This window comes from Zootoca vivipara, chromosome 9, assembly GCF_963506605.1.
Source record: "Zootoca vivipara chromosome 9, rZooViv1.1, whole genome shotgun sequence".
NCBI lineage: Eukaryota > Metazoa > Chordata > Lepidosauria > Squamata > Lacertidae > Zootoca > Zootoca vivipara.
The window spans coordinates 44842164-44865340 of record NC_083284.1 but is presented as its reverse complement, the minus strand read 5'-3'; the positions used below and the strand labels follow the sequence as shown (position 1 = coordinate 44865340).

Here is a 23177-nt window from a genome sequence, read left to right as displayed (position 1 = left end):
ACACACTATCTCTCTCTCTCTCTCACACACACACACACACTATTACTTGAACTCATACTTTTCACTTCTTGCTGTAGTAATCTTCTCAACAACAATGGTTTTATTTTTTGGTAAAGACAAGGAATCGAAGAGGATGTTTCCTAAACCTGGACTTGTACCAGTGATTAATACCATAGTGGATGAATTTGCTGGAGATATTTTAACTGATCTGCCATTTTTAAAAACGTATGTATCTCTTTTAGATTCTTGGATATTCAAGATTGGACATGTATTTATTTAACAATCCTCATATCCCAAGGAATCTGGCCTGGTAAAAGGGAGGGCCAAAGTGCCAAATAGGAAGTTCTGGAGGGCCACATTTGGTTTTCCATGCCGAAGGCTCCCTATCCCTGAAATACATAGGGATCTGGCCTTGATAGAGAGAATATCTACATAATGCATTTTTATTATTATTTAATCATCATTGAATAATGCCACATATGCAATATTTTTATTTCTTAGTGATGATCCTGTTGTTACCTCACTTAAAAAACAGAAAGAATTTGATGAACTCCTGCACTGGCATTCCGGAAAGCCACTCAGTGATGATTATGACAGGACAAGTGAAAGATATTGGGGTAAATACAAGTTTTGCCTTATAGAGTCAGGTTTCAGTTAAGTATGTAGTTCCAAAGTCAAAATCCCATGTTTCTGAAGGAGAGAACCTTCTGTGTGCCCAACCAATACGATCCTATGTAATCACTGTGATTATGTTGTTGCTGTGGATTCTGCAGTCTGGTCTATTTATCACTTTTTTTTTAACCAGGCAACAAATTTCTGATAAGTAAACATGGGTTCCTAATTGGTGATGTGTTCCAGGTGATGCTACTTCCAGTGCCCAATAGAATTGACTCTAGCCATGCAGAATCTAGTTTTAGTTGTGAACAGAGATATTCTTGCTTTGCTCTGCCAAACTGAAAATGGCATTACAGTAGTGGGTCCTACTTCTTTCTTGCCTTCAGGGAGTAGAATTGGGAAAATGTGTGTAGCTGCTCTGACCCATCTACAGTGGTGCCTCGCTTAACGAATGCCCTGCTTAACGAAATTTCCGCTTGACGAAAGGTTTTTTCTAGTGGAGGTTGCCTCGCTAGACGAATGCATTTTACGAAAAATTCATCTAGCGAATTGCGGTTTCCCATAGGAATGCATTGAAATTTAATTAATGCGTTCCTATGGGCAAAAAAAATATTCAAAAAAAATTCAATGCATTCCTATGAGATTCGCTAGACTAATTTTTTGTTATAAGAAAAGACCTGTGGAACGAATTAAATTCGTCTAGCGAGGCACCACTGTATTAGGAAAAGCAGCTAGACAGGAAAACATAGACAATAAATTAAAGAGTAGTAGGAATAAGGAGACTGTGGCTTAGAGTCACAAAGGAGGTGGGTGTCTGGTTTCTGATCACTGAAGTGCCATTTAAGGAAGATGGTGATGTTAAAGGGCACTGTGATGCATTTGTGTGTCTTGAAGGAGAAAGGAAAGGCCCACAGGCCTTACGGCAGAATCAAAAATTTCAAACATTTCAACGATTTTATGGGGAATCCCTAGAAGGCACAATTTCGAAGAAAATTGCTCCTCAGCCAGATACTCCAAAGAAGGCTTCTCCTTTTGCTACAAAAAGCAAGAAAGTCCAAGTAAGAGCTTTGTTTCTTTCCTTTGTTTTCCTTTGTTTCTTTTATGCCTCATCACCCACATAATCACCTCAACAGGAAGCTAGCCTGGCTTATATTTTAACACCTTCTGGATCCAGGGGTTTGGAGGGTCTCTGCATACAACCTGATTCCCTCCACCCTGTTGCATTTCTTGGGGTTGGGGGTTGGGAAGAATTACATACATGCATAAACGCATTATGGAACTGAGATCCTACCAAGAGCTGAAATGTAATGAGAGTTATTGATTTGCTGTTAACTCCTTTCGTCCACAGAAGACAAAAGCAGAAATCATTATTGAGGAGAACCAGAAAAGGAAAAGAGCTGAAGAAGAGAGAAAAGAAGAGCATCGTTGGAGTACCCTTTCAGTGACTATTGAAAACCAAATTAAAGAAAATATGGCCTCTGGAATTAAGAATCTAGAAGTCTTTCTGGGGAAATGTCAAAGTGCATCTGTGAAATGTAGTGCTGAAATGGCAGCACTGAATGTTTGCTTTGGTTTGTGGACAGAACATTGCAAAGCGGCAGGTATGAGAGTGCATGAAGTGGCTATTGCTTTGTGGCAACACTGGTCAGACATATAGATATATACAGTATGTGTGTGAGAGAGAATGAGAACCTCTTCTCTCTTTGTGTTGATATAATTCTGAGGCCTTTATCAAGGCCTGACATATTTCGATCATGAGATATCTGAAAGCTCTGATATTAGGTGGATTTCCCTTCCCTTTGTGCATGGAAAGTTGATTTTGGTTGCTCTGTGTATAGCCACCAATCACTACTTCCAAACCCAAGGAATCAATTTCCCATTACACGTTATTATTATTATTATTATTATTACCTTTCCCATATTGCTCAGAGAAGCGTTTCATAGGACAGCAAGTAGAACGCTACACAGTTGCTGAGAGTTCTACTCCAGGTCAGATGAGCATGTGCAGAAATCCCTGTGCAGACTTTCCCCATAAAATATTTAGTCAGGGAAGAGAAAGAGTCAGGGTTGCATACGTACCTCTGCCCCCTACACAGCTTGGTGCACATGAGATCAGGCAAATGCGGATACAGGCCAGTAATTTCTACAAGATCTACCTTAAATTGGCTGCTGTGATGTCACAGAAGCCCAAATAGGTATTAAACATAGAGCTCTACGGATAAAGGGCGGTGTACAAACTTTAATAATAATAATATGGATGAGGTGGGGCAGGTTTTAAAGGAGGCCTGAAATAATTAATTTCAAATTGAGTTTGCAAGGGACCTTGCTTTTATGCTAGGTTTCAGGCTAGCGTGTGAAGTAAAGCAGTAAAATATGGCTCCTCTCACTACTGGAGAACTACAGGCAAGATCAAACCTCTGGTTTCCAGGTTCCTTCTACATCTGATAGGTTTCCCACATGACACGTGTTCCATGAACATGGGGTTCTTCCAAAAGGATTACTTTTGAGAAAAACCTGGGGGAAACGTGTCAATTTTCACCTGATTATTCAGATGATTTGCCTTACAAATTATGAATGGATTTTATCATAATGCCTGGTGAATTTTAGTGAGTTTTTTTTTTTTTTACTTCTCAAGGGAAAACTGAGAAAAATTTAAATATAGCAGCGGAAGTGATGAGAAGAATCCACTCATTGATTGAAAATTATGACCAAAAGGATTTATTGAAGGAGACGGATTTCCACCAGATTGCAAAATGCCTCTGGTACTTTGGATTTGACAACCTGGCAACTTCTTTAAAATATATCAAGGTAACTGTGCAATTATGGAACACTTGCATGCAAACGCAAAGGCACTTCACTTTGATTTTCTTGAGCAAGTTGCCCTATTTGTAAAATATAGGCTGCAGCTTTTTCTGTAACTATAAATCCTTGTTTGAGCCACTGCTATTATAACAACCATATTAGAAGTGAACTGTGTGTTAGCTGAATTGTCACTTTATGTTAAGAAATAATAATAATAATAATAATAATAATAATAATAATAATAATAATAATAATAATTTTATTACCTATACCCCGCCCATCTGGCCGGGTTCCCAGCCACTCTGGGCAGCTTCCAACAGGATATTAAAAACACAATAAAATATCAAACATTTAAAACTTTCCCTAAACAGGACTGCCTTCAGATCATACCTGCCAAGTTCCTTCTTGAAAAATAAGGGATCTGACCAGAAGTAGCAGACCGGAAGTAGCGCTGACGCCATTTTGGAACTGGGCGGAGCATGCTCAGAAGTGACTTTTGATGCTGCTTTGCCCAGTTCCAAAATGGCTGCCGCACCAGAAGTCGCGCTGCAGGCATTTTGGAACTGGGCAGAGCAGCATCAAAAGTTGCTTCTGAGCATGCTCCGCCCAGTTCCAAAATGGCCGCCGCGCCAGAATAACCCAGGGGGAAACAAAAAAATCCGTTTTTTTGGCTGGGGGCAGCTGGAAAAACGAGGGTTTCCCAGGGAATACGGGAGGCTTAGCAGCTATGCTTCAGATGTCTTCTAAAAGTCAGATAGTTGTTTATTTCCTTGACATCTGATGGGAGGGCGTTCCACAAGGTGGGCGCCACTACCGAGAAGGCCCTTTGCCTGGTTCCCTGTAATCTTACTTCTTGCAGTGAGGGAGCTGCCAGAAGGCCTTCGGAGCTGGACCTCAGTGTCCGGGCAGATACACTATTTCTACTTGATTCATACAGTTTACTCTTGGGGGGGGGGGGCTGAAGCCCAGTCATTTTTAAACATGCTGCCAAACTGACATATCTAAATGCTTGTAGGTATCTGAACATGAGAGAAAAGAACTTAAGCAAAAGTATGCAAAATATGCTGTTGGCATGGGGTCCTCTCGGTTTCAGCTACAGTACATGGGCCACTATCTTAAGCGAGAAGAAAGAAAAGATCCTGATCCCAGAGTGCAACACTTCATTCCAGATTCATGGCAGGTATTATTAACAATATGCTGTGAAATTAATTTTCTTGTTTTTGTAGAGAAAGTATATGTAAGGTGTTGCCTTTTTGGTAGATGGTGTGGGGGATGAATAGGTACACTTTCATCCATCCATCCACCCCTCCCCCAAGTTGTTATTTGACTTACTGGGGAAAACATACCATAAAATTTGCTGGTGTAAGAAAATAACAACAACATCACCATTTTGTTCTTTATATGCCACCCATCTGACTGGGTTGCCCCAGCCACTCTGGGCAGCTCCCAACACAATATTAAAAACACAATAAAACATCAAACAATTAAAAAAATTATATATTTCATATATCTTCTAAAAGTCAAATCATTGTTTCTTTACTGGACATTGATGGGAGGGCATTCCACAGGATGGGTGCCACTACCGAAAAGGCCCTCTGCCTGGTTCACTGTAACCTCACATTGAAGGAACTGCCGGAAGGCCCTGGGAGCTGGATCTCAGGGTCTAGGATGAACTTTGGGGGTGGAGATGCTCTTTTAGGTATACAGGGCTGAGACATCTGTACATGTGGTCTTCCAGAGGTTGTTGGACTACAACTACTATCAATTCCAGCAAGTATGGGCAGTGTAGTTCAAAAACAAATTGAGGGCCACAAATTTCCCATCCCTCACCTATGCTTTTGTCTCTGGCATGCTATTTTGCAGGCACAGAACAGATCTTTTGTATTACGGACATTTATCTGTGCAGCTTTGGCATATGTTTATATTTTTATCCAGACACATGTTTATATATTAAAGTGAAGCCGCTAAATATTCATGGAAGTCAATTATATGATCAAGATAATTATTGGCATGCATTCACACCATTGTTTATTTATAGAGAGAACTCCTTGACATTGTCGATAATAATGAATCTGCAGTAATTGTTGCTCCTACGTCATCAGGAAAAACATACGCCTCTTACTATTGCATGGAGAAAATCCTGAGAGACAGTGATGAAAGTGTGGTTGTGTATGTTGCTCCTACAAAGGTAGGGAATAGCGTTGAACTTCTTCACACAAAGTATGTGTCATACACACAATCTGTAATAAAACATGTCACTGTTTTGGTTCTGGTCATAGAGGGATCAAATATAAGGATCAAAAACACCAAATGCAGTTTCAAAACTCTGCTTCCTCACTTTCCTTCATTTTCCTTATATAGAACCCCTGCACCCCTACAAAGAACAGGAACCCGTAGCTTTAAAAGCCCTGGCATACATGCTGTAAGCTGATCCATGCAACTAAGAGTTACAGGCTTAACCTGTAGACACATTTCAAAGAGAAGAGAATTGCACCATAGCTGCATCCAATCCATCCCAGGGGGTGCATAAAAATGTGGCAGGAATTGAGAGAAGTGATCTTAATTTTTGAGTAAATGGGAGGCAGATTACCCATGGCAGGTCACGATCCTGTGTAGATTTCCAACAAGTTTGTAGCTGTGTCTAAACAACGAGGGTGATTAAGAATCAGGGAGGCTGTGCTCTTCCCCATGGTGCCCAGCTTTTACCCAAAATTCTACACCTTTATGTGGGTACAATTTTACCAGTGGAGCAACTTGGCCCCTGGAGCCCTTTCACAGTGCGTAGAGGAATTTATCTCTGTGTATTTTTGTCAGGAGCCTCTTTCCACTTCTTCCTGATGCTACTCAAGCTGGTGAAAGTATAGCAAGCCAAGGATTGCGCCCATCTTTTAAGTTAAATTGCAGTTAAAAGTTTAAATATTTGGCTGTATTTTTTTCTGTATATAGTAGTTGTTTGCCACCCTAGGCTCCTTTGAGAGGAAGGGCAGGAAATTATTTTAATTAACAGCAACAATGTGCATTGTTTATTTATATCTAATGATTTATAACCTGCTTCTGTTTATGAGGATACAGTCATACCTTGGCAGTCGAACGGAATCCATTCCAGAAGTTCGTTCGACCTCCAGAATGTTTGAAAACACAATCGCGGCTTCTGATTGTTTGCAGGAAGCTCCTGCAGCCAATCAGAAGCTGCTGAAGCCCAGTCGGACATTCAAGTTCCAAAAAGAACATTTGCAAACTGGAACAATCACTTCTGGGGTTGCGGCGTTCGGGAGCCAAAATGTCCGAGTTCCAGGGTGTTTGGGATCCAAGGTATGACTGTACTCAAAATAGGGTTGGTCCATTAATTTACCAAAGAAAGGAGCAGATTACTCCTGATGCTTTGAATGTGCTGCGAAGTGTGCAATGAAGTCTTCCTTTGATCAACCGCATCTTACCTTGCCTTCCCAATGTGCTGCTTTTAGGCGCTCGTTAATCAAGTGTCCGCAACCATTTTTAATCGATTTGATAAAGCACTTCCATCTGGTATTGCCTTATGTGGTGTTTTCACTCGAGATTATCGCCATGATGCCTTGAATAGCCAGGTAAGTCATGTGTGACTATTACTGATTTTGCTAGCCAAGGCATTTATTCAGCTAATGCTTTTAGTTAGGGCAAAGCTCCTGGGAAGTGTTTGTAAAACAGCTGAATGGGGAAGGAAATAAAAAGGAAAGTAGATGGGAAGGAAACTATAATTGGATGAAAAGGCAATGCTCTATCAGTATTTGCAAAGGCAAGGTTTTCCTTGTTACAAATGTATTTATTTATTAAATTTATATCCCACCCTTCTAAAGGAGCATTGGGTTAAAAGTTAAAATACTTCCATTTAAAATAAGCATTTAAAAGCAAGCATCTACCCTCACAGTTATTAATGTCATAATATATAACAACAACAACAACAAAACAACAACAACAACAACAACAACTTAAATCCCGCCCATCTGACTGGGTTTCCCCAGCCACTCTGGGCGGCTTACAACATATGAAACACAACAAAACATCAAAAATTAAAAACAACAACAACAAGATATCCTATACAAGCAACAAACCAATAAATCAATAAAAACCAACAACAACCAGTTTACAATTATACCCAGATTAAAATAACCACCAACCCCAACCAGCACCAGCCTGACAAAAATTAAACGGAGGAAGCAAAATTAGAACTGTTTAAAACCTTTTAGCCAGTTGCCCCAATCCAAGGAGTTGTTCCAGCAATGTCCCTCCAGCCTCCTGGGAGCCTCTTTTAGCTGTTCAGGGTGAGTGTGGGTCCCTCCCCCAGGCCAGGTGGAAATGGGCCTTGCATCAGGGAGCAGGTCTTCCTTCTACCACTCAGGCAGTTGCCATGACCAGTATCTCCCAGCCATCAAATGCTGAATTATGAAAATTTAATTTTCATTACACAGTCAGACAGCATGTCCAATGGACAAGGCTGATTGACATTGTAGTCCAACAACATTTGGAGGGTACCACCTTGCCCATCACTGCCATAGGGTTATAGTGCAATCTTGTCCACATTTGCTCATCACCCAGTCCCACTATATCCACTGAGGATTACTTAAAGGATTGGCACAATATTGTTGACCAGATAACAGGGCTGTTGACCTTAGATAATGTTGGAAGCCCTGTAACACTGATTTTTGTGGCAGTATGCTTATGCCAGAGGATTTAGGTTGGCAGAACATCAAGCTAGAATGGAGCATTCTTTTTCTAGAAATAACTATGCTTCTATCTACACTGTTCCTTTCATCAAAAAATCTAGTCTATTGATATTTAGTTGCTTTTCCGAAAGTGTTCATGTTGCTTTAAACCTGTTACTAGCAGGAATGTTTCTAAAAGTCCATCAGTGTTTTGTTTCAGATACTGGTAACAGTCCCTCAGTGTTTAGAAATCCTACTTCTGTCACCTCGTCATCAAGATTGGGCCAAGAAGATACGATATGTTATATTTGATGAGGTAGGTGTGCATTCTTTTTGGCAGATTTAATGAAGTATCTATATACAATACCTAAAGGCCTGTCATACTGTGCTCTAGCATGAGCAGAACTTGTAGGGCCTGTGTGGCAGAGAGCAGTCAGACACCAGTAACACTGCTGCTTACCAGACAAGGCCAGGCCAATGCAGTTACACCAGTTGGATCACTGGCCTCAATCTGATGCTGCTGGTGGTGTTACCTTTGAAGCCCTGTTCATGAGATGCAGCAACATCAATGTCAGGAGCCAGCTCCATGGCTCTGCCAAGAGCACAAAATGCAGCTTTGAAGATCTGCAAATGAGGAGGTACCACTGTGCAGATAGGACCACAGCTCTGTGGGTGAAAGGAAATGGGCTGCACTCTGTGATGTGGCTCAGAAAGGACTAAATTGCTATCAGGAACAGAGTTAGCCTGTATTGTTTAATGACCTGATGAGTGTATTCCTTTATATTATTTTGTATACATTGGCAGCTGCCATTCACTGTTACAGGTGTTGGGTACATAGGTGTGGTGATGGATAAACTTGATGTACAGTCACCCTAAGCCTGAACGTGGTCCTTGGAATATTTTGGGATATTTTGGAAGCATGCCGTACAACTATTCTGTACTAAAAAGAATAAAAACATGTCCACATTATATAACATTAATATATTAGGCCTATTTTTCCTCCTCAGGTCCATTGTCTTGGAGGTGAAATTGGAGCAGAAGTTTGGGAGCATCTTCTGGTTATGATTAGATGTCCGTTTTTGGCCCTCTCTGCAACCATAAGCAACCCCAAACAACTTGCTGAGTAAGATGGGTGAAAATTTTGAATGATAATGAAACATACTTTGAAAGTATTGTATCAACTAGATTAGGGTTGTGTCTAAAACTGCAGCTAAACATGCAGATCACGATGTGAAAATTTGCAGGTCTCCATACGTCAAGGATAATGTGGAACCTTTAGATTGCATAAGCACAATTAATAATTTTTAACATTTATAGAAACGTTTCCTAGCATTTTTATCACTTTACTCAAATGCACCTCTTAGTAAACCTTACTGCAGTTCTATGAGGTAGGACAGTGTTATTCAGATAGTGAGCCAAACCTGAACATATCTCACTATCTTAACTGCCATGCTATGTCAACTCTCGTGGGCTAGTTACACACATAGGAACCTTGGAGAGGAACATCAAAGGACACCTAATCCACCAACATGGCTGGCTTTTTCATTAGCGGCAGCGGTGTTGCGGAATGCCCTCCCTGCTGAAATAAGAGATGCTCCATGAGTACAGGAATTCTGCTTGCTCTTGATGAAATCATTTCCCTGAACTTAGAACCTTCTGATCTAATTGTTGAAACTTAAAACACACAAAAAAACCCCTGTTTTAATTGCTATGCTTTTAAACTGGTTTGTTTAATTGCATATTTTAATTATGGATGTTTTTAATGCATGGTAGAATTATTTTATTGTGTATTTTAATTTTTGCATGGGTTTTATTATTGATTTTATACTTGTAAGCTGCTTAGGAGCCATTTTGGTGTGTCAGCCTAATCATCATCTTCATCTGTTGCCAGGAAGGCAGCTCTGTGGCTCTGCATGGGCTGCTACTGAGATAGATAGAGCCAAAAGAACTGTGTTTATACTGGGAATGCAATTCTCCTCCTCCTTCCTAACAGATGGCTACAGTCAGTAAAAAGATACTGGCAACGTACTGAAGCTGTAATAGCGCAGAATTCTGACCATTCCACTTCTGTTAAGAAAGGAGCAAAAGTGAAGCAGAGTGTCCGAACACAAAATACATCATACAAAGTTAAGCTAGGTATGTACCCAAAATCAAAACTCTTATAATAGTAGAGAGATTACTTTTTTTTGTTTATCTTCTTAAATCTTGAGAGTTTCAAAAATCCACATCAGGTTGACCCTGGAGTTTAAAGCGGCTTTTGTTAGGCTTTATAACCTAAATATTACCAGATCACTTATTTCCTATTATTCTGCTTTCAGTGGTATATGAAGAGAGATACAATGATTTAGAAAAGTATGTATGTTCCCTAAACGATGGTGACTTCACTATCCGTCACTATCATCCCTATGCTGCATTAACGGTGGAACATGTAAGTTTAAGATCACATTGGGATATTATGGAGAAATCGCATAGCCACTGAAATTTGTAACATGCTACTCAGTACTTGCTTATTTATTTGGCATTGCAGATTGCGAGGTACGGCTTTCCCATGGACCTTTCTCTTTCTCCCCGAGAAGCTGTCATATTGTATGACGTTATGGTAAAGGCAAAGACAAACTGGCCAAAGGCGAATGTAAGTACATGCTATTTACATATATATGTTTATCTGCAACTATACAGAGCAATTGCTACCTATATAAAAAAGAAGATACTATTTTATTTATTTGAGAACACAGTTGTGGTCACTATTTCCCCCTTGATCTTTGATGTCAAGGAACTGGATCCTGAGCAGTTTTTTAAGGACAAAATGGTTATCACAAAGGCTGATGCAAGAACTTATGAGAAACAGCTGAAAGAAGAACTAGAAATGTGGATTAAACATGGTTGCAGTAAGAAGGTATTTATTATTTCCTTCTCCCTACCTGTGTGTCATCCTTCTTTTTATTTTCTAAAGGCTTTAGATATTCTCTAATATTTTCAGTCTATTACTTGGCTGTCGGGCTGGGCAGAGGAGGAATGGTGGAGACCGCCACCCCAGTTTTAGTTTTGCAATTTAGAAAGCATTGGGAAACTGCAGCAAAGCAAAGATATATTATTCTCTGCACCAAATATTGTTTTAGGATAATGAACTCAGCTCCTCAGATTGAAACACTATTAACCTTGTGCTGTACTTTCTTGTGCCATTATTCATTATTATTACCCCCAAAAATTCATCCAGAAATGGAAAAGAAATTTTTTTCATTGCTGTTACCCTTTTTAACCCATAGGGGAAAACAGTGCTGCAGCTGCTCAAACCTCAGTCTACTTTTTCTTCTGAAAATGAGATGAGAAAACACTTTCCTCATTTTGTTGACAAGCTAAAACGGATGGATAAATTGCCTGCACTATTTTTCCTGTAAGTAAGACAATGGAAGTATATATGTCTGTCTTGTATAGGTAATTGACACAACCAATGAAGTGGATAATTTGAATTTGGAATTGGGGCAGAGAACAACAATAAACATAAACAAAAACAACTATCGGTCAGGCAGCAATTATTTTAAACTTCATAATGAAAGTTCTTCCCTCTAAGATACAGACTATTATAAAGTCTCTTTAAAATGCTGTTTCAGCAGAAGTGGTTCTGTAACTGATTTTTTGAGAGGATTCTTTATAATCACTTCCGTAAACTTTCCTTGTCTGCCTTTGCTGATCGCTGCATTTTGAATTCGTTAGCATAGGAACGAGTGTATCTACGGTGAATGGAAATCCTCCTGAATGCATTTATCACTTTAGGTTAAAAACTGTGAGTGATCTACCCCCTTTTGGGGGGTTCAGGTCAAAGCTGTTGAGTATTTTTAAGGAAGGGAACCCCTGTTTTTTTGGGGGGGGTTAGGTCAAACTTGTTGAGCTTCTTTTAGGAGGGAGGGAGGGAGGCCCATTTTTGTTTAGGCGCAGGCATGTCAAACCTGCGGCCCTCCAGATGTTTTGGACTACAATTCCCATCTTCCCCAACCACTGGTCCTGCTAGCTAGGGATCATGGGAGTTGTAGGCCAAAACATCTGGAGGGCTGCAGGTTTGACATGCCTGGTTTAGGGCTTCAGGTCATAGTTCAGCTTTTTTTAGGGAGGAGGAAAATTTTGGGTGAGCTTTTTTTAGGGGTGCCAGTGATCTAGCAGTGATCTACCACAGACATCCAGTGATCTACTGGTAGATCACAATCTACCTGTTGGATGTGCCTAGTATACACCATAAGCACTGTCAGAGTTGGGGACGAGCAGCATGTCCATACAAATAGAAGAGGGTCAATTAGAATGCTTGTAGGCCTCTGTTGGGTGGGATAAAGACAGAAACCAAGGAAGTGGGCCCCTCCCCCCAAAAAACCTGGTAAGCATGTTGTGCTAATGGCTTGGTTACCTTCACAGTTTCTACCCCTTCCACGGGGTAGCCAGCACTGTAGGTGGTGTCTTGTTGGCAGCCTCCTCAGAGCTGTACCGCTGCCACTTACTGGAACAATAAGGGTGGCAGTGAGGTCAGGGATAGGTGGGGGAACCTGCAGGGGTACTGTATCAGCTCTGCTGGTGCACCAACACAGCTCTGACCTCGCGGCAACAGCAACTCCAGTGTTGAGAGAGTATACAAGTCAAAGAGCCCATTGCAGCCCATTAGAGTAATTCAGAAGCAAGTTCCCAAGCAGCATTCGCCACCTGGATTTTATGCACATGAAAATTTAGAACATGTAGTTAATTCATTAAATGATAAAGGTGAGATTTTATTTTTAAATCTAGTAACAGCCCTAATTATTAATAGGTATTCATTTGCATGCAAGTTCATAGGCATTACTTATTAACAGTAGACCTATGGAAGCTACAAGGTACTTAAAGCTTACCTAAACATATTCTAGCCTAATGAGACTTTTCAGGAGAAACTTCTTCTTCTTTGGCGATCACTTGTAGCCGAGTAAGATTGTCTTCCATAACCACGGTTTTAACAATGAGTCCGTAAGTGACAGTGGAGGCCAATTCTGGATCCACACATCCTTCCACAGTGGGGACATTGGTTTCCAGGCGGGAGTTGATCACGGTGTGAATTTGCCAAGCGTGCCTTCCTCTTAGCACGTTTCTCCCTTGCGTCCTGAGTTCAAATGTCTTCAATGCCCATGACACCTTTGGTAAAGGCTGTTCTCCAGCTGGAGCGCTTGCAGGCCAGTGTTCCCCAGTTGTAGAAGACTCCAATCCTATCCCTACCTATGTGGGTAAATGCCCCATTCAACTCAGTGGGACTTATTTCGAAATAGTCATGTATATAATCTTATGGTAAGGGATCTAATGACCAGCAAATAACGGTAGTTGAAACACCTCTTTTTAAAGATTCAATATTCATGGAGTGGAAGGTTTGGCTCACGATGTCTGCAAATTCTTAAAAGAGAAGCAAAGTAAAAAGCCCATCCGAGGTTCTGAAAAAGAAGAATGGCTAACAAAAAAATGTAAAAAGAGAGAAAAATATTTAATGGCGCAAAATAAGTAAGTGTTATAAACCTTTTCTTTTCTTTTCAAAATTAGCTTTTATCGCGTAAAAAGCTGTATTTGGATACATCACATCAAATAAGTATTCTCATTTTAGATACAATTGTTATCTTTATAAAACAAAGTAAGAAAGACCCCCATTTTCAAAAGGATTACTAACCCCTTTTATTATCTTGCCTCCTTGAACTGAGTTTGATAATAATTTCATAATTGTGGCAAACAACATCTACCAATTTGCAGGTGGCATCTCTCTGCCTTTCAGCTGTAAGTGATCACAGGTAAGCCTGCCCTTTCCATATTATTAGGCAAATATCTCTTTTTTGAAAGGCAGATAAGAAAGCATGTAATAATTGATCTTTTGTTCCCACATTTTCATATTTTTATAAGATTTCAATATTGCCATATTTTTCCGTGTATAAGACTAGGTTTCCCCCTCTAAAAAATAATGTCAAAAATTAGGGGGAATCTTATACATGGATATATTCCTTGGTGGACGAGGGAGGGGCATCCCTCGCAGAGGAGTTGAATGTCTTTTCTGCCCGCTTTGAAGCAACATCTGCAGCAACACCTGCGGAGTCTAGGCCACCATCACCACCGTCGCCATCATCGGTGCAAAGGAATGTGGTATTCAAAGTGGAGGAAGGAGAGATGAGGAAGGTGCTGAAGGGAATCAACTCAAGGAAGGCTACAGGGCCAGATGGAGTAGCTGGAAGAGTCTTAAGAGACTGCGCAGACCAACTAGCAGGAGTCTCCACTGGGATTTTAAATCGATCCCTAGCCCAGGCTACTGTCCCATCTTGCCTGAAGTCCTCTATTATTGTTCCAGTACCAAAAAAATCCAATCCGGAGAATCCGAATGACTTTCGTCCAGTAGCACTTACACCCATAATTATGAAGTGCTTTGAAAAGCTGGTACGAAATTATGTCATTGCCTGCCTACCAGAGGGATTGGACACATTCCAATTTGCCTACAAAACGAAAAGATCAACAGAGGATGCCGTGGTGATTGCCCTCCAAGCTGTTCTTGCACATTTGGAGCAGCGGGGGAGCTACGCCAGACTGCTTTTTGTAGATTTCAGCTCGGCATTCAATACCATTCTACCGCGACGTCTGATAACTAAATTGGGAAATCTGGGGCTCCCGCTATCACTCTGTGGGTGGATACTGGACTTTCTCTCAGATCGCTCCCAGAGGGTCCGGTTGGGCCCTTATATGTCTAACATGCTTAGGACTAACACAGGAACACCACAAGGATGCGTGCTTAGTCCGCTCCTTTATACTCTTTATACGTATGATTGTGTCGCTGATCACCCTAGAAATAGGGTTGTCAAATTTGCAGATGACACAACCGTGATCGGGCTCATCTCTGATAAGGAGGGTGAAACTGAGTATAGAGATGAGGTGGAGCGGCTGACAGAGTGGTGCAGTCAACAACTTGTTCATAAATACAAAGAAAACTAAGGAGCTTGTGGTGGACTTTAGGAGACAGAAGAACGAGGTCCAGCCACTTTTGAATGACGGAATTTGTGTGGAGAGAGTAACGTTTAGATTTCTAGGCATTGAGTTACAGGAGGATCTGTCCTGGAGTGTGAATACAAGGGGGCTTGTGAAGAAGGCGCAGCAGAGACTGTATTTTTTGATAATTTTAAGGAAAAACCATCTTCCACAAAAGCTGCTGCTTGCCTTCTATCACTGTGCCATACAGAGCGTGCTCATGTATGGTTTATGTGTGTGGTACGGAAGCTGTACTTCCCAGGACAGAGCAGGGCTGTGTAGAATTATTAAAACAGCAGAGAGCATTATTGGCTGCTCACTCACCACCTTAGAACAAATTTACACCACCAGGTGCCATAGAAAAGCACTAGATATATCAAGAGATCCAACGCACCCTGGTCACCATTTCTTTCAGCTCCTGCCATCGGGACGGAGATATAGAACAATGCAGGCAAGAACGAGCCGTCTCAGGAACAGTTTCTTCTCTAGAGCAATTTTGGCCTTAAATGGAAAGCCTGGACTTTGAAGTCATCTTATTTTACTTGTTATTTTGTATTATTTTGTATTATATTTACTGTTTTTAATTAGGTTTTTGTAATTTTGGATTATGCGGAATGCTTTATCTGAGTGGATGTAGCAACCGAGTAATTTCGTTGTTCCCGCAAGGGGACAATGACAATAAAGATATCTTATCTTATATCTCTCCCCCCCCCATTTTCTTAAATCTGAGTCCCCCAACTCAGATAAGACATGGAGGCATCTTATAGACGGAAATATACGGTAGGTGGATGAGGGGAAATTACAGTCATACCTCGGGTTAAGTACGCTTCAGGTTGAGTACGCTTCAGTTTAAGTACTCCGCGGACCTGTATGGAACAGATTAATCCACTTTCCATTACTTTCAATGGTTAAGTACACTTCAGGTTAAGTATGGACTTCCAGAACCAATTAAGTACTTAACTTGAGGTACCACTGTAAACTAAAAGGATGAGTGAAAAGAGGAGGATGGGGCCCAACATACTGTTCTGTCCCACAACGAGTCTGGAAATCTCCTCCCTGAAGCTCCGGAGCAAACCACATGGTTGCTGCTGGCTCCGCCTCCTATTTAAGCAACTGGCCCCGCCTCCCTGCAGGGCTGATTCGCTAACTAAGGTTTGGCGTGAACCTCCAATGACTAGCACAGGGAGGCGGGCCAGGCCAACCAGTTGGTGGGTCCCACGTGGCCTTAAGTGCTGCTCGCGGTCCCGGAAAGGGCGCCCACAAAGGAAGGTGTGAGCGCTCATTAAAAGACCAGAACATTAGACTGAAAGAGTATGTAGCTCCTTAGAAGATAACCACATGAAAAGTTAACAAGAGCAAATACATTTTTAAATCTAAAAAGATTGGGGAAAAAATCTGAAAAAGGAGCAGACCTAACTGTTTGAAACCATTTGTATGTACTGCACACATTGTGTTGGGTGTCTGGCAAAGCAATTCCAATCCCCTTTTCCCCAGGCTGGAGAAGAGGCAAAGTATCCCCCCACACATACCAGCTGCCACCTGCAAAGTGATAGTAGCACCACTCTGGTACCACAGATTTCCCCTCCATCCAGTGTGCAGGTGCCCGTGCAGCTGGTAGGATCCCTGCTGCTGGCAGCCAGCAGAAAGCTTTAAAACAGGATGGTCCAAGGATAGGGAGGGGCTGGACCAGCCTGGGATCCATTGGATCCTCAGCCAGCCCTGCTGCAATCACATGATGACCTTGATTCCCATGTGCTTCTATGATCCGAGTATAAATCCTCTAAGAAGAAATTTCACACTGAGATGGTTGTGGAGTCATCGCCACTTACCAGGATGGTGAGGGGTCAGGCGGCAGTGAAATCAGGGCCTTGTTGAAGCACCAATAGAATCTGGCACCAATAGAGTCAGCCCTCACCAATGTCCTAACATCAATGCTGCCTCACCTCTCCACTTCCTGTTGTTGCCTGAAATGTAAATGTGAACTAATCTATTAGATTTCAAGTGACCTTTTTTGCATTCCATGGTAAGCCAGAGGAAGTCCTTTAGTTGTGGATGATGGACTGCAGCTTCCATCACCCCTGACTATCAGCCCTGCTGGCTAGGGCTGGTGGCGTTGAACAATATCTGGAGGTCAGCACATAGATTACCCCTACTATAAGCCATAGTTAGTGGCTTGGCATGAATTAGCAAGACATGGACCAGCAGCATGCTAGTGCTTGCTGCCCAGTTACTGTCCCTTCATGTTTTCTCTAGGAGGAGCAGCAAGAAGCTTTGCTCAGCATCATGTCCAAACCTGAGATCATGGTTTCCTTCTGAAAAAAACCCAAAAACCAAACCCACAATGAGAAGAAAATGTTCTGACTGCTTGTTCAAAGGAACCGTGACTTACCATGACTTTTGAAGGCTAGTGGCCCAAATAAATGAGTTCTACATTTGTCTGTATGTCTCTTTCACTCTTGTACACATACATACACGTATTAGGGGTGCCAGATTTTGAAGAGCAAAAAAAGAGGACACATTTGCCGACTTCTGCTGGATCGCTATGATGACTCTACCCATGAAAAAGAGGATGTGTCCTGGGAAAAGAGGACATATGGCAACAGGGAAATGTTGAAAAATTGTTTGGTAATTTATCTGTACTTCTGTGCAGTGACACTAAACAAGTCCGTAACTATGGCAAACAATTAGTTTGGGGAGCTGAGCTTGATATCCTAAGGAAGCAACTGGAGAAGATTTCTGAAACTCCTTCTGACTGCACCTATGCAAATGAACATGCTGTTGATGATGAGGTGAGCTTAAAGCTCTTTAATTTCCAGTATTAAAATAAAAATGACTTTGATCTTCATTAAAAATGAGACATGTAAAATCAAATAGTGTAAAACAGACTACTATGTTCATATTTGTGATGTCCAAAGTATATTTGAGATTATGAAATTGTCTCCAAATTAATGATTAAAAAAATGTAAAATTACATAGGCAAAGGTTTTCTAACGTGTTCAGTTAAAGTCTACTTAAATTTATTTATGCAATCCTAGAAATGACGAGCTGCTTTGAAACATCTACTGTTCTTACATACTAAGATTTTTCTTCCACTAGTCTTTGATCAAGATATTTCATCGATTAAGATACTCGAGAAAGAAGATAGAACTGCAAGCATTGGCTCTAAGAGGCATTGGGTATCATCATTCTGCTTTGGACGCCAAAGGGAGGCAAATGGTGGAGATGCTTTTCAGAAAGGGATTTCTGCAGGTTTACCAATTTTCAGTTTGTATATAATAATAATAATAATAATAATAATAATTTATAATTTATACCCCACCCATCTGGCCGGGTTCCCCCAGCCACTCTGGGCAGCTTCCAACAAAATATTAAAATACAGAAATCCATCAAACATTAAAAGCTTCCCTAAACAGGGCTGTCTTGAGATGCCTTCTAAAGGTCTGGTAATTGTTATTCTCTTTGACCTCTGGTGGGAGGGCATTCCACAGGGTGGGTGCCACTACCGAGAAGGCCCTCTGCCTGGTTCCCTGTAACTTGGCTTTTCGTAGCGAGGGAACCGCCAGAAGGCCCTCGGTGCTGGACCTCAGTGTCCGGGCAGAACGATGGGGGAGGAGACGCTCCTTCAGGTATACTGGACCGAGGCTGTTTAGGGCTTTAAAGGTCAGCACCAACACTTTGAATTGTGCTCGGAAACATACTGGGAGCCAATGTAGGTCTTTCAGGACCGGTGTTATGTGGTCTCGGCGGCCGCTCCCAGTCACCAGTCTAGCTGCCGCATTCTGGGTTAGTTGTAGTTTCCGGGTCACCTTCAAAGGTAGCCCCATATGTAATCTATGTGTATACATGCCTTGTTAATACTGCCAATCACCTACTATCTCTGTATGCTTCAAAGTTATTTGTCATAGGTTTATTTAAACCTTTTCCTGACCGTTAAAGTCAAGTTAACTTGATTGTAAGCAATGTCAGATTACTTAATAGGCAGAGAAGACACCAACCTATGGGCCCCATGCTTTTTAGGGGTCTTAAGACAACAGATCAAAATAGTATTGTGTAATAAAATGGGTTTATTAAAATGGTTGGTTGGTAAAATAAATAAAAAAGTATTAGGTGATAATTTGCGATGGTCCCCCGAGATTTCGACTGCCCAGGGGCCTCCACAGGGCTTAATCCAGCACTGATTGTAAATCCAGGGATGGCGTGTTGATCCTAATATTCTTCCCTTGTTAAACTGGCTACAATAGCTGCCCTACTGAAGTGTAGGGAACTGGCAGAAAAAGGAATGAGTGACAGCTGAATGGGGAGGTAGGGGGTTGACTGGCATAACTTACCTTTTCTCCTTCCCACCACTTAGGCCTCATTTAAAATTGTTGATGTCTTTAAAGGGATGACCAGCGTTATATTTAATAACTGGCCTGCTAATTTTGATTTTGCTCTATACAAGTTATATACTTGGGTCTTCATTCTTTCATGGTAATACTGACATTATCTGATGTTAAATTTCAGGCTGGTGGGTGGAGGTGGTTTTATGGAAGGAAAGCACTTAATATTTTGGGTGCTTTGAAAAGAGACTCTGCTCTTCCTCCAGCCTCTGTGGTTTTATGGCCAACTTGTATGAACATGGCATAGAGTGCAGACGTGTCCTTGGGTCAGTTCCCCTTAATATTTCCATGGGTCTTAGGGGGCTATGAGAAATGGAAAACAAGTTGAGGCTTTTCAAAAATAACATGCTTGATACCCTAGACCACAGAGAGTGATGCTTTCTTGATTGCACTTTATTAAGAAAATATACAGTGGTACCTCGACTTATGAATTTAATCCATTCCGAACGGACCTCCGCATCCAAAATGGCGGACGGAACTCTGTTCGTAACTCGAAACATTCACAAGTCGAGTCATTCGTAAGTTGAAGTACCTTACAAAGTACCACTGTATACAAGTGTACCCTGTAGGACTTTGATAAAAGGTGGACTAGAATCTGAATCTAACTAAATATCAGCAAACCCCAGTAACTGGAGTTCAGATTCTGCCAGTATTTTTCAGTATGCTTCTTTATTAATATCTCCCCCTTCCACACCCAGCGCCCCCCAAAAAACCTTTTTATGTAGCTCTGCATTGTGTTGCATGGATAAGCATTATTATGGTCTTAACACTGATAGTTGATGTTAACTACCATCCTTTAAAACAATGAAGGCAGCACCCTTACACCAAAATACTTGGGAGCAAGTCTCATTAAGCTGAATAGGACTTACTTGCATTGCCACTGGTTGTTTCTTCTTCTTTTAGGTGGTGACTGCCACAGGAACCTTGGCTTTGGGAATCAACATGCCATGTAAATCTGTTGTTTTTGTACAGAATTCTGTATATTTGGATGCTCTGAACTATAGGCAGGTAATGAGATTAATCTTTAGGACTAGTCAAAAGGTCATGGCTGTTTTTGGAGAGTGGAATGGGTGGAGAGTCCAGTATGAATCCACAACTAATGCATTATTATTATTGCATCAATGACCCACAAACACGCAGAGATCAATATGGAAGGATATTTAGTCTCAGTGCAACATTTACAGAACTCAGCTATAAGTAGCACTGAATTGGCTTAGCTTATCATTGGCTCTGGCTGCACTTACTGCTGGTTTCCCTATTCCCTGCCCCTAGCCCTCTCAGTGGGTACTAGCCACTACTACCCGTGTCTCCATGTTGCAGTTCTGATCCAAATCAGGCCTCCTGTGCTGGCTTTGTGTTAAAAAACAACACTGTTTCCAAGAGCAGACTTGCATGACTAAAGTCATCTGTAGTTTAGTCTCAGATGTATTGGGTATGGAGGACCTTTAGGAAACTGAGACTTTAGGTCTTGCAGGTAAAGTGAATTGACTCAAGTTTGTTTCACTCCTGCCCTCACAGACACAGCACTGAAGGGAAATTGATGCCCACAAGTATAGACCATAAAGCGTTATCATTCAACCCCTGGGATTTGCTAGGAATGACTTTGCCTCTTCTCTCCCCATCCCTCTATCTATCTATCTGATAAAGAAAAAAAGAGCATGTTTGTCATTCAATATGGATAGCTTCTCTGCTACAGTCTTAAATGCTTTGATTTCAAAATTTGCTCGATTATTTACTTCGGCGATTTCTGACTTTGATTGCTTCTTCATAGATGTCTGGGCGCGCTGGGCGACGAGGTCAAGACTTTTTGGGTGATGTCTTTTTCTATGACATTCCATTGCCTAAAATACAGAAGCTAATTAAATCCAATGTACCTGAACTTCGAGGACAGTTTCCTTTGAGTATTTCTCTGATACTGAGACTCCTGCTGTTGGCTTCAAAAGCAGATGATAAAGTGGATGCAAAAGCTAAGGTAATCCTTGGAAACAATCCTTATATAATGGAGGCTGCAATCCTATACCCACCCAATGGGACTGAACACATTGGGTTTTACTTCTGGTAGACATAGGATTGCACTGGAAAACAATGTATGACTCCTTCCGAGCTTAATTTAACAAGGTGTTCCTAAATGTGTCTACTTAGAAATAACTCCCAGTGACTTCAGTAAGAGTAAATACCTAGGAAAGTGTTACAAATTGCAGCCTAAATTTAACATCTAATTTCCTGATAATGTTCTAACCGGTGCATTTTGTTACACATTTTCAAAACTCATTCTGCAAGTTAAAGAAAAACACTGAATGCTAATGCTCAATGTTTTTGTTTATTTTTCATGGTATGGAAGATACATTTTAAGAAAACTATTGTTACATTAGTAAACAACAAATACCTTGTCCCGATGTAATGTCATGCTATGTAATAAAGTTTTAGTTGATTACTCTAAAAGGTCAGGCCACATTTTCCCATGAGCGTTGGGTAGATGCCTACCACAGTCTGAACAATTTACTGTATGCATTCAATAAACATTTGCTATATGTTAGAAAAGGAATAGGGATTGTGTTTGCCCTTTGCTGCGCTGGCCTGACATGTTAATTTCTCAGCCAGTTCCTTTGACCATACTCTGGTATATCAAGAATCAATGTTAAGCCCAGTGCCAGTTTTGTAACAAACCTTTCAACCAGCTGCAATGGAAATGTATTAATCCATTTTCCCTTCCCAAAGGTCCTGTCATTACTGAAGCATTCCCTTCTAGCCTTCAAACAACCAAGGGCCGTCAAGATGTTAAAGTTGTATTTTTTGTTTTCATTACAGTTTCTTGTGAAGGAGGTAAGTTTCCAAGTCTTCTTATTTAATCAAGTGGGTCTTGGCTTTTATGGAGTACTACACTTTGGTGTGCAGAGTCCTTTGTTGATATAGCCTTGTTTTTGTAGAGCTGAAAAATGATTACTTCACCATCCTGAAGGTGATAAAACCATGTGGGTGTGTAATGTTTTGTCAATGTTCAGATGTGTTGTATCTTTTGGTAGGGGATGGCAAGCAAGGCCGGAGGCCTTCCTCTTCCTTTCAGGGAAAGATGTAGTTTTGTTTCTGCCCATGATTGTGGTAGCAGAGTACTTATCCACCTCTCAGATGCCACCAGGAGATGACAGCCATTTTATATAATAATAATAATAATAATAATAATAATAATAATAATAATTTATTTATACCCCGCCCATCTGGCTGGGTTTCCCCAGCCACTCTGGGTGGCTTCCAACAGAAAAAATAAAATAATCGATTAAACAGGGCTGCCTTCTGATGTCTTCTAAAAACCTGGTAGCTGTTTTTCTCTTTGACATCTGATGGGAGGGCCTTCCACAGGCCGGGTGCCACTACCGAGAAGGCCCTCTGCCTGGTTCCCTGCAACTTGGCTTCTCGTAATGAGGGAACCGCCAGAAGGCCCTCGGTACTGGACCTCAGTGTCCAGGCAGAACGAGGGGGGTAGAGATGCTCCTCTTTTCTCCCCAATAATTCACCTGAACTAACACAATGCAGTATCATTCCAAACTCTTTTGGGAATAGAAAAATGGTGGCTTCCAAGAGCTCAAGCATTGCTGTGCCTCCACCAACAACTATATTTTCCCTTGTTCAAAAATAGGAAAAAATGTCCCACACCAAAATGATTCAACCCTGCTCCCTGAAATACATTCCCACCAAGTTTAATGGA

The 23177-nt window shown here is 41.2% G+C and overlaps 1 protein-coding gene across 5 annotated transcripts in view; it reads left to right on the top strand.

The window, feature by feature from the left end:
* The window catches only part of DDX60 (DExD/H-box helicase 60), a 47287-nt gene that overhangs the window by 15643 nt on the left and 8467 nt on the right, over window positions 1–23177 (top strand). For 4 of the 5 annotated variants that reach the window (XR_009558143.1, XM_060278686.1, XM_060278688.1 and 1 more), the window contains exons 11-31: window positions 117–225; window positions 502–617; window positions 1510–1673; window positions 1964–2216; window positions 3251–3423; window positions 4433–4597; window positions 5456–5605; window positions 6882–7001; window positions 8317–8412; window positions 9104–9219; window positions 10090–10232; window positions 10415–10524; window positions 10624–10728; window positions 10870–10992; window positions 11363–11490; window positions 13446–13598; window positions 17746–17884; window positions 18192–18344; window positions 20378–20482; window positions 21246–21446; window positions 22193–22297. Coding sequence is in view for 4 of the 5 variants with exons in the window: in XM_060278686.1 (XP_060134669.1) it covers window positions 117–225; window positions 502–617; window positions 1510–1673; window positions 1964–2216; window positions 3251–3423; window positions 4433–4597; window positions 5456–5605; window positions 6882–7001; window positions 8317–8412; window positions 9104–9219; window positions 10090–10232; window positions 10415–10524; window positions 10624–10728; window positions 10870–10992; window positions 11363–11490; window positions 13446–13598; window positions 17746–17884; window positions 18192–18344; window positions 20378–20482; window positions 21246–21446; window positions 22193–22297 (2927 nt within the window). In the remaining variant the exon portion in view is untranslated. The remainder of the gene's footprint in view (window positions 1–116; window positions 226–501; window positions 618–1509; window positions 1674–1963; window positions 2217–3250; window positions 3424–4432; window positions 4598–5455; window positions 5606–6881; window positions 7002–8316; window positions 8413–9103; window positions 9220–10089; window positions 10233–10414; window positions 10525–10623; window positions 10729–10869; window positions 10993–11362; window positions 11491–13445; window positions 13599–17745; window positions 17885–18191; window positions 18345–20377; window positions 20483–21245; window positions 21447–22192; window positions 22298–23177) is intronic. The other variant, XM_060278687.1, reaches the window with a different exon arrangement.